We start from the raw sequence: 15,428 nt of genomic DNA, 5'->3' as shown, positions 1-15,428 counted from the left end.
TCAAGATCATGGTATCCACTGTTGAAAGGTTTAAAAGATGCATCAAAAATATGGGTTTGTAGTTACCAGTCAGAAGATCAAGAAATGCAATGAGGGCACAAATGTGTAGTCCCATGTGCTTCTTGCTGCACACAAGTGATCCTGTCCAGACCTCTTAGGTCACACAGCTCAGTGCATGTGACTATGTTGATGGAAAGGTGGGATTGGGTAGGATCAACTTACTGGTTTTATTTACTTATTGTAAATAAAAATTGCCTTTCCTGTCTGTAAAGTATTTCAAGGAATTTTTATTACATTAATTTCCTGTGGTGGTGGAACTAAATGTTCCAGTTCTGCTAATGATTCACGTAGGAGGTGGTATATATCCATGTGATGGCATTTTATATATATATTTTAGTTGCCTTTTAAAAAAAAATCTGGATAATTGGCTTGCAAAATTGCTATTTGAAAGGAATATTAATACCAAAGTCAGACACTCAACTGCTGCAATTTGAGGTTGTCTGTTCAAGCTTCATGCTGCCCTCTTGTAAGGAAAGCTGCTTCAATCAAAATGTTTGCTGTGTTCATTTTCTGGATGCTCAGCTTAAGATGCCTGTTGCTTGATTGGGAGATGCATTGAAAGCTGCCGATTATCGTTGACGCTACAGAGTTGAAGCACATAAAGTGCCACAAAAATGCTGTAAGAAAAATCAGGCCACCAGAGTGACAAAGCAGGCTTTCCAAATGAGAGGTTCTTGATGACCTGGATGCTGCAGCTATAAAACAAAGGCATGGAAGTTTAAACAACACAAAACTGCAATCCAGGTGTGTTTTCTCTCTTACTATCCCATCCCTCCTTGCTCCTGACCATGCTGGGATAGCAAATGGGCTCTGCAGTGCCTGTAAGCCATCACTGGCTATATATTTGTATTTGTTGTGCTGCTGCTAGTGCAAGGGACTGGCTTCATGGGTGCCTTATGCTCTTTGTCATGGAGCTGTCGAAAAAAAGAACTGAACGCTTCACAAGCATTTCATTATTTGAGGCGGTGGTGAAGGCAGAGCTAACCAGGAGGCTAACGTCTCTGCATTTTGTTCTTAAAATCAGCAAGGGGTCCAGAAGTGATGCTGGCCAAGCAAAATATTGAATGGTTGGTTGCATGTGAGTGACATAGAGGACATGGGGCTGGGGGATCTAGTGAGCAGCCATGAGACTGAATGAAACAAAAAGTTCATAAAAGGAAGATATCCAACATTATAAGTGTGTCTTTGTTCATCCCTGCTTTATTTTGCTGTTTTCATTGTATATTTTTTCATTGTATGTTTTCTCTTCACAGCCGGACTGTTTCAAGAGGAGGGTCGTACAGGCACATTTCTTGTTTCTCATACCTGTGCTCTGCCTGCCATCTCCAGAAAATGCTGCATGCTGCTGCACTCCCAGTTTGATGCTTTAGACACTGCCTGCCAGACACTGCTGCAGACTCTTGGGCTGGCCTTGAAGTAGGCAAACTTACCAACACTTAACCAGTAAGTGAAAACATCTGGGGAAAATATTTTTTGTTGTTTGTCTCATGAAGTTTAGCTTAAAGACAGTAGCGCATCGTTTTTTCTTCTCTCTCCTTCTCTCACAAGAATGGGTCAGGGGTTAGTTTTGAGTTACTTAAATGTTTACAGCAACGTTCTTAAACTGGAGTTCAAGTAAAAGATTTGATTTGATGGAGGTCAGACAATGAATTGTAGCATGGCCTCTGTCTTAAAATATGTTTGAAAATAAGTAGACAGTGGATTCCTGTTACAGTTCTTATTCCCTCAAGCCTACTGAGATCCCCTGCTGCCAAAGGGTGGATCTGTTTTGTTCTGCAACAATAAAAAGCAGATGATTTTCCTTCTTAAAATACCCAAAGGGGATTGCTAACACAGATCCTCTTCGCTGTGTGCCCATCCTACTGCACCCAGTCAAATCCCATCCCTTCTAGCAGTACAGAAGGGCTAATCCCTGGCACTGAAGACACCCAGATTAACCCACTGCAGGATTAGGATGTTTGAGCTGTAGTAGGAAGATTAGTATATTTGGTTCTCAATATTTGCTGAACTTTTCCTGAAAATGACTTCCAACGAGGTCGCTGACTCTGGGGTCAGCAGGGCAGTTTAGGAAAGTCTGGATTTAAAGCAAGAAGCTGTAAAGATTAAACTGGAGCAGGGAGTGCACAGTGTGTTTTGGATTTAAGCTCATCACTGCTGATAGAGCCAAAGGGCTTTGGCAGTGTAGTGCTACCGAGCTGCTGCCTTGCTGCGGAGGTGTTCAGGATAGCAGCAACGGCTGTCTTGTGATTCAGCATGGGATGGGGGAAGGAGATCTTCTGACTTGACCCAGATGTATCTTCTGGTGGCATTGAGACACTGAGTTGTATGTCATCTCTCTCCTATCTGCATTCGGAAATCAATGCATAGAGCTGCTTTGTAGGCAAACTCTTTCCTGCCCATGTGCTTCTTCTGGGTGAGCTTCTCCTTTTCATAGGTTAGACAACTTTGAGTTGCTTGGCTGGAATCAAATATAACTGCTCCCTTGGCACTATTTCTGTTGGACCGTTATGCTGGTCTCCAGATAAGAGATGAATATCACTATCCTAAATGACAGTCATCCATGCTGAGGAAATGTGACTCTTAAATTGAGTTTTTCAGGTGCTTTGCTTTCTGGAGCTCCTTGCTAATGACACTGTGTACCATTAAGTGGGTGAGCTGCCCACAGATGAACCTGTCCCAGTTCCTGCACAATGCAATATGAGTTTATTTTGAGGGCAGGGCCTCCTCGGTGGTACCCTAGTTAGAAAATGCTTGGCTTTCAGCTTCCACTTTGTGCTCTGCACTGGGACTCAGACTGCCCATGCTCATAATGTCTTATTTCAGCTACTAGCAAGAGGATTCTTGTTTAAAAAAGGATCTTTCTCTTGTCAGCAGGTATTAGTTCAAATGCAAAGTCTGTTCATGCTAGCTCAGCACCCTGTAAATGCTTACACCGCTTCCTGGTGCATGGGGACTGCCAGTTGAGCTGTGGTCCCGGTATTCCCTGTGAACTGGCATCTGAGGTGCACTGACACTGGTGCAATACACCATCGTGCTGCATGGGGAAAGGCTGGGCATGATAGATCCCCTTCCTTCTTGAAAAGCACCTTTTTTTTTCCTTATTTTTTTTTTTTCTCCAGGAAGCTACAGATGAAGGATCTTAGAGATAGTTCCTTTTTTAAAAAAGATTTTGGTAATATAGGAAGAGTACGTATATTTTTGTCTTTCAGGGGAAAACTACTGTGATAGTACAATAACTGTTAGCTTGGAAACAGCTTTCCTCTGTTGTGATCCAAGTAAATGCAAACTTACGTCTGCTTCAGAACAGTTTGTATTGAAAAGCAGTGAGCAGTAACTGTGTCCTGAGTTTGGTCCCAGTGACCTTATTCTGCTTTGTTACTGACTATCTGTGTTTCAAGACATTTTCTTATAAATACACTGGCTGTATCATGCTTCCTTTTGTCTGTGAATGTGAACATGAGCAACTATTTCTTAGCTGGGATGTGTGTAACTTTGTCATTCATCTGACAATATCATTCTTCCTCAACAGGATTCATCAGTTGAAACCCCTGTGGATGATGGAAATCTAACAGGTCGTCCAGTGAAGATCTCAGAAAGGTAAGGCCTTTCCATGAAGGCTTCCTTTCAATTTGACAGTGGGGTATCTTAGAGCTGTAGCTGTATTGAGAATTCCCACTTCTGGGAATGCTGTGCAGCCCAGTGAAGCAAGAGTTGTTCAGTTTTAACACATGCATTTATAAGCACTATGCACACATTCCTCTGCACTTTAAAAACATACTTTGGGGGATGGCTATAGAGCTGCATGCTGAAGTAACTCTGAATATTTTATCAAAAGCCTATGTTGCAATTTCTTCTGAAGAAATAACTCTTTGAAACCCAGGATGCAGGTCTAAAACTTGTCCTCTTGCCACACTAAGCTAAGCACAAGGCCACTGCTATGATGGCATCGCTTCCAGTTGTCACTAAAACACAATAAATGTATTATGTTCTAGCTGGTTATTACATGGGAAAGCAAATTTTGTTGGTTCTCCTGATGGGCACATGGAAGTTGCCCTGGGTTTATATTAATATGCATTTGGCTGACCAGTTGTGCCTTAACAGGCACATGTAAGAAAGTTGCCTGTATTAAGTAAAGAACTTCCTATCACCTGTTCACTGGAAGAAAGTGGAGTGTCTGAAATCATGCTGGGGTAGTTTGGGCTATATGAGGAGTAAAAGTGCACATATATTTGTATGAATGTTTTTTTTCTGATCCAGTGTGTAGAGCACAATGTATTCTCTGACATGAATCATAATTAAGCCACTGGTTTCCCCATCAGAATACCTTCCAAGGGTGGACCTCAGACCTACGCTGATAAGTTAGGGAACATCAGTGCTGGCTGAATGCCCTGCCCTTCCCAGCTGGCTCAATGCTAATCCATGTTCATGCATTTATTTTTATTTTCCTCTGCCATCTAAAATGGCATCTAGATGTGAAGTATAAAAATACGGGACTACTGCACACGTGCTTGCTGTATTAGAAAAGTTATTCATACTTGTACAATGTTTAATGCTATAAAATGCCCCATGAGTGCCAAGTCCTGACAGGAGCTCAACTTTCAGCTCTAGGATCTAAAGCTTGCTACATGTCCAGCTTTCCAAAACCCAAATCCAGGCTGTTTTACTTAATGTTTTTTTTCCTTTTTTTCAGCCACTCCTGCAAGTATCCCCTCTCCCACCCAGGAGTGCTACCTTTTTGACCTATGATATTCTTAGTGATATTCCCTCCTGGTGGCAGAGGGATGGAAATACAAAGCAGGGGAGAGCCCAAGAGCAGGCACTCATTAGCTTTTGTCTGTCAGCAAGTTGGGAACGTGCATTGCTCAGGCTGTTATAAAAGGCCCTTGTTAAGTAATCATATTTCTCTTGCATAAGTGTTTGCTTTTGCGAGGCTTTGGCCAATCAGAGGCTGCAGCTCATGGCCAGAAAGCATTTCTAACTACAGTGATTTGTTTTTAAATAATGCACAAGTATTAATCTGCGGAAAGTTCTGTAAAATCTCTATAGATAAGCTCGAGCAGCAGAGACGTCAGCGCCGATGGTAGCTGAACTACAGCTGTAAGACTGCCAAAAAATTCTGAACTGTGCGGATCGTTGTGAGTAATATTTCTGATCCTTCTAAAGGGTGTTTGTGGCTGATTACTGCAGGCAGGGAAATATTGCAGACTCTCATTGCCAGCAATAAATTAGAGGGAGACCAGAGGTGAGAGACAGGCAGTGAAACTATTGACTGGCCTTAAAATAATGCTTTCCTCCTAGACTTCCGTAAGCAAGTATGCATTTCTCTGAAGCTGGGTAATCAAGTCTCTTCCAAATATGCTAATAAAAAAAGTGTGGTATTGAATTCAATTACAGGACTGTCAGGACAACGTAGATTTGGCCAGACAAGTGAGATCAAAGGACCATCTAGCCCCGTATACTGGCTCAGAGTGGCCAACAGTCTATATTCAAGGAAAAAAATAAGACTAAGGTAAGCATACAGTGATATTTCTTCTACTATGTTTTCCTGGTTTTCAGAATTCTGCAGAGCAGTCTTTTTCTAGAGTTAGAAAATATATTTTTAGTAGTACTTGTGGGTTTTTCTTTTCAGAATTTGCTAGCTCAGTGTATTTCTGAGGACAAGTTGTTTGGGGATTGACTGACAAATCTCATCAGGATTTGATATCTTAAGTGAGTTTTACATAAGATTTTCATGGAAATAAATGGATAGCTTTCTGTTTAAATAAAACTGAAAATGAAAGGCTTGCATGAATTTAGCACAAAACAGTTTCCTATCCCACTTCCTTGTGATGTATCTGGATGCAGCTAAACTCATGAACAAAGCCCGGAACTGTAAAACTATCCACTGAAGTGGGAACTGGAATTTATTAGTTAAATGCTGAACAGCTTGGAACAACTGCTATTGTTCCTGCTGAGCCTAGGAGACATTGAAGTGTCTCTGTATAGAAAAGACAGTTCAAGTGCTGGGCTGTGAGGGGAAATAGTTATTGCCCATAGGGTAGATGCATGTATGCTTACTTCTACAGATGGAACAGCACTTTTTCTTGATGTAACAAATGGTTTACTGGTGGAGATCACTTGGAAGAGCTCAAGTGACTACTTAGAAACCTTAAAATGTAGTATATAGATTTTTACAGTCTATGAAGTTCATAAGACATGCTAAAGCATTTAAATCGTATTTGCAGTCAGTAGGAAGAGGTAATACCTCCATGAAAGGAAGTGATTATTTTGTAGTAGTTATGGGATTAGAGAGGTAAATGTGAAAAGCTATCCTGAACTAAAAGGCATTCAGCTGCAAAGCCAGATTTTAATATTTCACATTTCTTTTCAAAAGTGGAGGAAATGCTAGGCCTATTGGCTTGGGTATAAATGCAGCAGTGCTATAACATAAGCTGGGACCCATCTTTTACACTTGCTTGTGAAGTATTTAGACTGCAGCCCCCCTGCTATACATCCACAAGCAAATTTGAGCTATAGCATTTGCCCTGCACTATACCAGTAAGGGATGGGTGGTGACAGTGGACTAATTGCTGGGTACTCATGGATTGCTATTTGGTTTCTTAAATTTAGCAAGGGGTTTTTGCTTTTGTGGTTCAAGTTTGTCCAGAAACAAGGCAGCCTTCCTTCCCAAGTGTTTGTAGCACTTGCTCTCCATCTGAAACTTGTATGGGGTCTCCAGCCATTACAGTCTGGGGGGTTGCAGAGGGAGTTAACAGCCTGTCATGGATGTTGTGAGACAGCTTTTTCACCAGACCATTAGATCAATTTATGGACCTAGAGAGTGTGTTTTTTAAAAAAAATCATGAGAGACTATTTAAGATGCTACTATTAGAAATCTCTGAGTTGTCGGGTGAGTAATCTGGGGAAGTATCGGTTGTTTGCCCTGTTTTGGACTGCTCTCAGAGGATGCTGGCTCAAACATCCACCTAGTCAACGTAAGGCCTCTCTTGTTCTTAGGTACATATGGGATTCTTTCCTCTCCTTTTCATCTTTGAGTTTTAAAGCTTTCCTCTGCAATCAGAAAGGTTAATGGATTAAAAAAAAAAAAAAAAAAAAAAAGAAATACCACTAATAGCAGCTAAAACTGGGGAACTTACAACGCTGTCTTTTTCTGAAACAGTCTCTGTGATGTGGAACAAACCTAGGCATAAATTAGGACAGCCAAACAATATTTCTAATTTGTTGCAGGATAAAATGGACTCTATATACAAGTTGAAGATTTTTGTGATGTTTTTATCTCAAGCTGCTTTCACAGTCATGGTGATACTGAATGCTGGAAATGCCACTGGACTATTCAAAGGTAATGCAAGCAAATAGCCATTGTTTAGAGAAGTAGATCTCATGCATCATCTCACTTTATGGTATAATGGTGCCTTAGGTGAGCTGTATTTCACTTCTTCAAATACACCCTTATCAGAGCAAGGAGGAAGTAGCTAGTGCATCCTCCAGGTGTTACAGACAGGTGCCTGAACCCCTTCTAGTCTTTTGAAATGAAAGTAAGTGGTCTTGTCCCAGGTGAACCTGGATCTAGCTGTGGGTGAAAGGCAATTTTTACATATATTGCATTTGCATCCCTGGCTGAAGCTGTTCAGGCCCTGTTTATAGAGGGCAGTGGAGTTTGGTTTGAATGCTATCCAGCTGAGTCTGTCAGAAGTGGATGCTGTGCTTCTCTCTGGCTTTTACATGTAACTGGCTTTTCTGGTTCTGTGCAAGACGAAGGTGCTCAGGGTTCCCCATAAGGGATAGTGATCCCATAATGGGTTTTTAAAGGCAAGCCAATTGCAGCATGTGGTTTGTTTTCAACAAGGGCATCCTCTCATCTCCCTCAGATCTATTGAGGTGTGGACTAAGCCTCGAGGAAGATTGCAGGGTGAGAAAACCAGCAGTCTTTCCCCATCCTCAGTATGTAGTAACACATTAGTCTGCAATAACGTTCACCACCGTAGGTCTGTTCCGGACAACCCCTGGAAACATCTCAGATAAGTACAACACTGACTTCACACCAGCTGGCTGGACTTTCCTCATCTGGAATGTCATCTATGCCTGGCAGCTTGCCTGGCTCCTGTACGCCTTGTCAGGGATCTGTCGAAGGTATTTTCCACACTCATGGTGCAATTGATGGGGGGTGGCTCTTCCCTGACGTAGCTTGGCCTGTTACCCCACTTCTCTGGAGTAAAAAGACTGAGTAAAATCACTGCCGTTACTTTTGACTTGAGATGCTGAAGCTCTTGAGCTTCTTTGAGGCTCCACATCCAAAGCTGGAAAGCAGTTTGAAGGTGTATACTCTAATATGTGGGCAGGTTACAGAGTAAACTGTTCTGTGATGCCTGGTTTCTGCTGATTCACATTATCTGATACAGATGCTCAGTGACTACTAGATACTGAAAATCCACAGGAGCAAACTTTCTGAATTATAAAGCTAATCCTTTGAGTTTACTCTCTGGCAGAGGTCAGAGAACCAACACTGACAGGTCTCTCGGGCCATTGAATTGGATTTGAAGCTTTTCCTGGGGCTATGAGCTCAATAGCTGCCTCATGAGTTATCTGTAATATTATGTGATATCTCCCGTGGGATAGGTTTTCAAGGGGGACCGTGGACTACTTAGTTTGAATCTTGTGTATTTGCTGTTTTTACATGGCATATAAGAAGTCTCTTAGTTGACAATAGCCAATGCTGAAGGAAAAATAGTGTTGAAGAATGATCGAGTCCATGTATTTATGTACACACAGACAAATATACATTCACACTATGATCCTGTAAGCATTTTTTCCCCCAGGAACTGGACTAAAATCCTCATAACCTTTGCTGCCACCACCAATAGCATAAACTTTGGAGCATCTGTGGAGCAGCCAGTCCCTAGCACCCACTGAATCTGTGATACTGCAGTGGTGGTGCAGAGACCAGCAAGGAGTTTTGTACCACAAGACATTGTTTTGATGGGGAAAGCCCCAGGGACTGTATTTTATCTCTGAAAAGGATGTGGAGGTAAAATAGTCTGATTTGAGCTGAAGTGCCCAACTCAAACATGCTTTTCCTGTTAACATGAGGAAAATGGGGCCAGGAATGCTTGGTTGTTCAATGCAGGCATTGTTTTTCTTTCTCCATATCCACTTTTTCCCGACAGGAATGAACTTGGATGTGTATACATAAAGCCAGACTTGCTGCCAATACCTTTTTACGTGGCATGGATTCTAAATAATGGACTCAACGTTGGATGGCTATTTCTGTGGGACCGAGAGTAAGTCATGTTTTCTGTACAGGTTTTCTAACCCTCATGATGGCACTGCCCCAGTGCTTAATTTTAACCATTTTCTCCTGAGTGTGAATGCTTAATGACGCCCGCATGAAACACTATGGCAGGTCTTGGTGAAAAGTAGCATTCATTAAAAAAAAGTTCAGGGTTTTACACAATGTTTTCATCTTGCCCATGAGGTGGATTGGTTGTTGAAGTCTATCTCCTCAAAGCTGCAGTTCTTCAGTATTTTATCCCACAGATAAGACAAGAGCTATGACATCCTTCATTAATGCAGTTAAGCTCCTTGCCTTGGATTGTTTTCATAACCACGCTCACATGAAGGGCTTATAATAGCACGACTGTCAAGAGGTGAAGAAATCAGCCACAGTCAGGAAAATAATAACTTAATGATTGAGAGTAAAACAGCGTGTCAAAAGGAGGGCGACACATAGTGATTACCTTTAATAAAGGCTTGATTAACTTAAAGGCAGTAAAGGCCAAACAGTAGAACTGTGAATTAAGGTATTGTGACACCACTAAAAAATGCACTGTATGCCATGTGTATGTGTGTATTCTCTGTCCTAGATACCTCCTCCCAGCCCTGGTGCTCCTGGTAGCCCTCACTCTTGCCACGTGTGCTGCTCTCTTCATCTCACACAGAGCCTTGAGTATCCATTCCTCGTGGTTTGTGAAGGGTCACAAAGCTGAACTCTGGCTCATCCGGATCCTAGTAGGTGGCATTTAGGAAATTACACTGTTAGTAAGTGCTCAGAACAAACAGGAAAAAACAACCCCCACCTCGGTGTAGTGCTAAAGGTATTGAGAATGCAAGATTCAATGGCAGGAGAGAGGTAAGGGGAGATTTCTGCCCTGACTTTAACTTGCAGGTGCCCATAGGCTTAATTGTCTGATCAGAAACTGAGCTACATCATGGGAATGAATCAGAGCCAGTTATATCCCCCTCACTTCTCCAGCTGCTGCAGAATGAAGTTTTCAGTGAAGCATTTTAGACCAGATCTGTGTGTGGTGGGGAGAGGAGTACTTCTTGCAGAAGAAGTGGGGGAATCGCCATTCCTAAGGGTGACTTCTGTTATTGTGGCTGATAGAGATGTCCTCAGCATCTGACTAGTAAAAATTGTATTATATAAGGAGGTTAGGGTTTCAGCCTTCCTGAGTTTTGCCAAATTCTGGAGGAAAATGACTTTTCTGCTGTCCCTGAAGAGAGTGGGTGTATATATTCAGCAAACTGGACAGAAAGAATAAAATAAATGTATACCATCACTCCGTGATCCCTCCCTGTGCCCTCCTCAGATCTGCTACCCCAAACTCTTCTTCCCCCACGCAGGAGCCCTCACACTGCAGATCTTCCCCTGGCTGCCGTGTGTGCTTTAACTGCCTTTGGTTCCTTTGCTTGACGTTGGTGTTGCTCAGTGAGAAACTGGGTCAGCTGAAAAAGCACATCCAAGGAGCCAGGAGGGTTGTCAGCGGAGGGGGAGTCTCCAAAGCTGGGAGTCCATACACAGAAGTTCCTACCTACCCTGCTGGAAATGTCTCTAAGTCTCTTGGCACAAATTGGGAGTGGGCATTGTTTTGTGTACCCTTGCATTTTGGTTCCTGAGATGCAAGAGTAACACAGGGAACTGGGAGTTGCTGGGCTTCCTGTCCTTGCTCCAGAGTGACTCCAACTCTCAATATTGCCTGCGGCAGGTTCCACATAGCAAATGTGCTTGCTGGGAGGTTTTTGAGATTCAAAACCTGTTTTCTCCCTGCCAGGTAAGGCAGCCTGCAACAGCTGGGCTGAGCAGCCAGGCAGACTGTGTACTTTGGGGTGTGTGCGCGATGTACCCACTGGGGCTGCAGGGCTTTGTATAGGAAATCCTGCAGTTACCACTGGGGTGGATCTTGTGGGTATTTTGGTGACTCCAAAGCCTCAGCAAAACAAGAAAGAAATGACACTGGTAACTGCTGTTTTATCCCTGCTTGTCTCCTTGCTGTGCTGTGCGGCAGGTCCAGAATGGGCTGGCGCTGTATGCCACGTGGACCACTATTGCCTCTCTGCTGAATTTTGCTGTTGTGTTGATCTACAAGTGGAATGTGTCAAATGAGATAGCAACGACTACCTCTTTGAGCATCCTTACTCTCCTTCTAGTAATATGGTAAGCAACATCCTGGGTTCCTGCGTGGCTTGAAGGAGCCTTTCTACCTCTAACATCACAGATTGGATCATCTGCCCCAATTCATTAATAAGATCTGTCCCTCTACCAACACTGAGTACAATGGCCTGTGCTGTAATTTGTAGCTAACTTCATTAATTTTTTTCCCCTCTCAACCAATGAAAACCTCCCCTCAAAAGCAATTTTGTCACCTCGCCGTAATGCACCCCATGGGGTGTTACATCAGGCAAAAATCACCCATTCTCCATGGCGCTGCCCCTACTTTGAAAGAAGCAAGAAGGTTTTTTTGTGTGTTGAATTTAACCTTCTCCTCTACAACCCTCCACTTGTGGAAAACTCGTATTAAACATGGGTTTATTTTTTCCCTGAGCTTACCTTTGATAACTCTTTGTTTAATCTGATCAATTTTAGTAAATGAAAGACTTTTGGACACTGCTCCACATTGACCTGTAGAAAAACATTCCAAGTCTGACTCTTTTCTTAAGTTTTATATGGGGGGGGGGGGGAAATTATAGCTTGGTCACTTTTTTCTTCACAGGTTTTATCAAGAAAACTTCTTTCTTGACAAGTACGTCCGCTACAACCTCACTATCTACCCAGTGGTCATAGTGGCTCTGACTGGCAGCGCGTGCAAGAACTTCTCACTTTCATCCCCAACAACCAACGGCATTTTTATAGGTGAATCTTTTTGGACTGTTTCCAGTTCTTATAAAAGAAGGCCAGTGAAGAGCTCCACATCTCTCCTGTGTATTAGGAGCAGGAAAACAGACTTTCATTTTGAAAAATATAATTTAAAAATGAAAACCAGAGCTAGAGAGTTAGAAGGCACTTCATTTTGCAAACTAAAGAGTAGAGCAGAGTGCTTCCCTTTGCAACTGGAATTATTGCCTGTGAGCCCTTGGCTTTGGAATCAAACCTTGTATTGCCTCCAACTCACTTTCAAGTGTAATCAATTTGTCCTACAATTGTCCACCCGGGCTGTTTCAGAGAAGCTTGCCATTTCTGCGAGCTTTTGGGTCCTCTGCTGGTAGCTCCCTGCTCTCTGACCCAGGACAGGCCAACAGAAGAGCAGGGCTGGGATGGAGACTGTGGACTTTGTCTTGTACCACTTGGGATACAGGGCAGTGCTTTAATTTCTGACCCAAGGAGAAGCTGTATCTGAATTCCACAATGCAAAGCCCTGCACATGTTCCCATAGAGCCCAGGCTAGCCTTGACAAGTTTTGCCAGGATTATTTGGTTGCTGCAGGCCACTGTAGCTGAGCTGGATGTAGTCATACATTGTAAAAGGGCTTAAGCTGTATAAATACTGTACAGTCAACAGCCTGGTAAAAGCTATGCCACCATGAGTAGTTTTAGGCTGGCATGAAAGGGACTGAGACGCACAAACTCTCAATCTTGCTGTAGCAATTTGGGATTCCAATTCCCACCACAGGATCAGCAGAAGGGAGTGTAGTGCCACCCTACAGCCTTCCCAGTGCCACATACCAGTGGTTAAAGCCCATTCCTAGACTTGCACCACTACCATCATCAAAGCCACTTCAATACACGTTCTCCTTCTGCTGTAAGGGCAGGGTGGGCAGCTGGGAGCCAGATATTGCCTAAAAGCAGCCAGCAGGATTTGGCAGAACTTGTCTGCTAAAGCCACGAGGCCAGAGGTGGCTCCTGTCCTAATGGTTATGGCCATCAGGAATGTAAAGGTGCATAATCTCTGGCAGACAGCTGTGTTCCTGCAGGAGGTGCTTCTACTGCTTTTACACCAGCAAAACTTCATTCTTAGTGGTTCAGCTTGTTTGGCTGGTAGGACAAGAATGTACTTTTCCCAAACTAGTGCATGTTTCTTTATATAGTTCAACTATTCTTGGATTGTTTTGTTCACGTAATGCATTTTTATGCCTGTGTCCATAAGATCTACCCCTTTTACACATGCCTTGACTGGGAAGCATTGGGCTAGCTTTACTGGACAGCAGTGAAGCTTTGAAATCTGTGCCTTGCCCCACAGCAACTCCATGACGGACATTTCTGATGGGGGGCATTGGCTCCTCTATAGCATTCTTTGTTTTTGTCCTAAGCACTTTCACTGAATGCCTGCTGTATTAGGAGCTAGAGAATGACAAGAAGCTCTGACTTTCTCTTGCGTGCTAATGTATTTGTGTTTCTCTTCTAGTTATACTGCTGGCAGTGACTTGTTTTATCTTTGCTGTTCGCCTGGGATTAGTCATATGGAGGCACTGTAAGAGACCACTCGAAGCACCAAGATCACCACATCCATCAGGCACAGTGGCCTGAGACCTCTGACATGGTGATGTTGTGGCAGATACTTCAGAGGGAGAAATGAGAATTGGGCGTCCTGTATCCACTGCTCCTTCCTTCCAGTATCAATTGTCTTGTGTATTTTTTTCCTGTTTCTCTTTGTGTTCTGAATTAGTATGGTTCATGTCTGCAAATCGGCTCTCCTCCCATATTCTCTCAGATCAGCTAGTCACAGCCCCACCTTGAATCTGCACCCTTCTTCGTTTGTTTCGACTCTGGATCAGTGGAGGAAGAGGTCCTGCAGATGAGCAGCTCTGAAAACCTTCCTGATGACTAAGATGGGGCTCTGCTCTTTCCAGTGTGAGGGAAGCTGTCAAGAGATGCCTGGCGGGCTTGCACAGACAGTTGCCCACATTCTTTCCCTGAGATTTTGCTCTTATGTTAAAGTGCATCTCTGGGTGAACCGTCCCTGGGAGCGATGGTGGGCAGCGGGAGGCTTCATTCCTTACTGACTTTGGCCAGCGGCCATCCAGTGCTGGGCATCTGCAAGCCTCAGCACTCCCTTTCCTGCTTCGATTTGTCACAATGAGAACAGATGCTGCAAATCCAAAGCCTGACTTCTGTGGTGTTAATTCTAATGTTTGTCCAAGAGCAGGGTGGAGGGGTGGCACAACTGCAAGTCTTCAACCTATTTCAGGTTGTTGTAGTTCTGATGACTGTAAAAATCGAAGATGCATTCACTTTTCAGCATACATTATGCCTCTGTGCCTCTGCCTTGTTTTTTCCTGACTTTCTCAGCTAAGTTTGTTACTGTGTCAGTGCCTCCATCTGCAGACCTGCAGTAACAGGGGATCCACACCTCTCCTGCTCCACCTGTAAGACAAAGGAGATCTGGGTCAGGTGGGAGCAGTGGTTTGCTTTTCCCTGAGCTGTGCAGTGCACAACTTGTGCTGGCTGCCTGCCTCCTGCTGGAGGATGGCTTGTAGCTGATCTGGCAAGAGGTCAGGGATAATGATGAGATGATAAACTGATATGAGTTGAAGCCTGCTGCTTCAGAAGGTGTCCATTTTAAAATTAAACTCTTTTTTTGACTAGGTAGAGTGAGTTCATCCTGGCTGAGTGCTTTGTCACATGGCTCCACCACTGTGGACTTGGTATTAGGAAGCCTGACAACAAACTGATTGATTGTCAGACTACTGCCTCTGTTTCCTTTGCCTACTGGGACTGGTGGTGCCTTGGTGCCGCTGGGAAAGTTTTCCCAGGTCGCTGCTGCTTTCTAATGCTGAATATCTTGCAGTGCTATTACAAAGGTGAATTCTCTTAAAATATGCCTTTTTTTTTTTTTTTTTTTTTTTTTTTTTTTAGTTTTAATAAAAAAAATGTTTTTACTAATTAATTCTTTTTTTTTTTTTTTTTTTTTTTTTTTTTTTACGTTTAACGAAGAACACGATGTTACGCAGTTCTTGTCCTTCTCTTGCATTTTATTTTTAAATAAAGTTGCTAATGCCAGTACTCTGTGTTAATATGCAAGTAACTCACTTCTGTAAACCCCACACATGCCTGAAACAGAGGTCCTGCCTCCTGCCCTGTCTTCTGCAGGGACCCCCTTGCCTTGCTGGAGCTGCCCCTCCTTGTGGGGCTATGAAGGGGTGTAGCTACTCCTAATC

At 43.2% G+C, this 15,428-nt stretch overlaps 1 protein-coding gene across 3 annotated transcripts; it reads left to right on the top strand.

Annotated features, from left to right (window-relative positions):
- Nucleotides 1-582: 582 nt before the first annotated feature.
- LOC118163390 lies at nt 583-15,093 on the top strand. Of its 3 annotated transcripts, XM_035319930.1 has the most exons (12): nt 583-804; nt 1,314-1,503; nt 3,590-3,657; nt 5,107-5,195; nt 5,455-5,569; nt 7,288-7,399; nt 8,046-8,190; nt 9,225-9,338; nt 9,921-10,065; nt 11,343-11,491; nt 12,048-12,187; nt 13,676-15,093. In XM_035319930.1, the coding sequence occupies exons 6-12, from the start codon at nt 7,294-7,296 to the stop codon at nt 13,795-13,797; spliced, it is 921 nt and encodes a 306-aa protein (XP_035175821.1). In that variant the 5' UTR covers nt 583-804; nt 1,314-1,503; nt 3,590-3,657; nt 5,107-5,195; nt 5,455-5,569; nt 7,288-7,293; the 3' UTR covers nt 13,798-15,093. The 3 variants fall into 3 exon arrangements, with proteins under 3 accessions (XP_035175821.1, XP_035175822.1, XP_035175820.1); XM_035319931.1 differs by lacking the exon at nt 5,107-5,195; XM_035319929.1 differs by lacking the exons at nt 583-804; nt 1,314-1,503; nt 3,590-3,657 and having other exon boundaries at nt 4,892-5,195.
- The last annotated feature ends 335 nt before the right edge of the window (nt 15,094-15,428 follow it).

Source organism: Oxyura jamaicensis, chromosome 3 (assembly GCF_011077185.1).
Source record: "Oxyura jamaicensis isolate SHBP4307 breed ruddy duck chromosome 3, BPBGC_Ojam_1.0, whole genome shotgun sequence".
NCBI lineage: Eukaryota > Metazoa > Chordata > Aves > Anseriformes > Anatidae > Oxyura > Oxyura jamaicensis.
This window is presented reverse-complemented; position numbering and strand designations above follow the sequence as displayed.

Coding starts and splice junctions, on each gene's coding strand:
- LOC118163390 (XM_035319931.1), top strand. CDS start 7,294: ATGGACTCTATATACAAGTTGAAGATTTTTGTGATGTTTTTATCTCAA. Junction 7,400..8,045: donor TGCCACTGGACTATTCAAAG/GTAATGCAAGCA, acceptor TCACCACCGTAG/GTCTGTTCCGGACAACCCCT. Junction 12,188..13,675: donor AACCAACGGCATTTTTATAG/GTGAATCTTTTT, acceptor TTTCTCTTCTAG/TTATACTGCTGGCAGTGACT.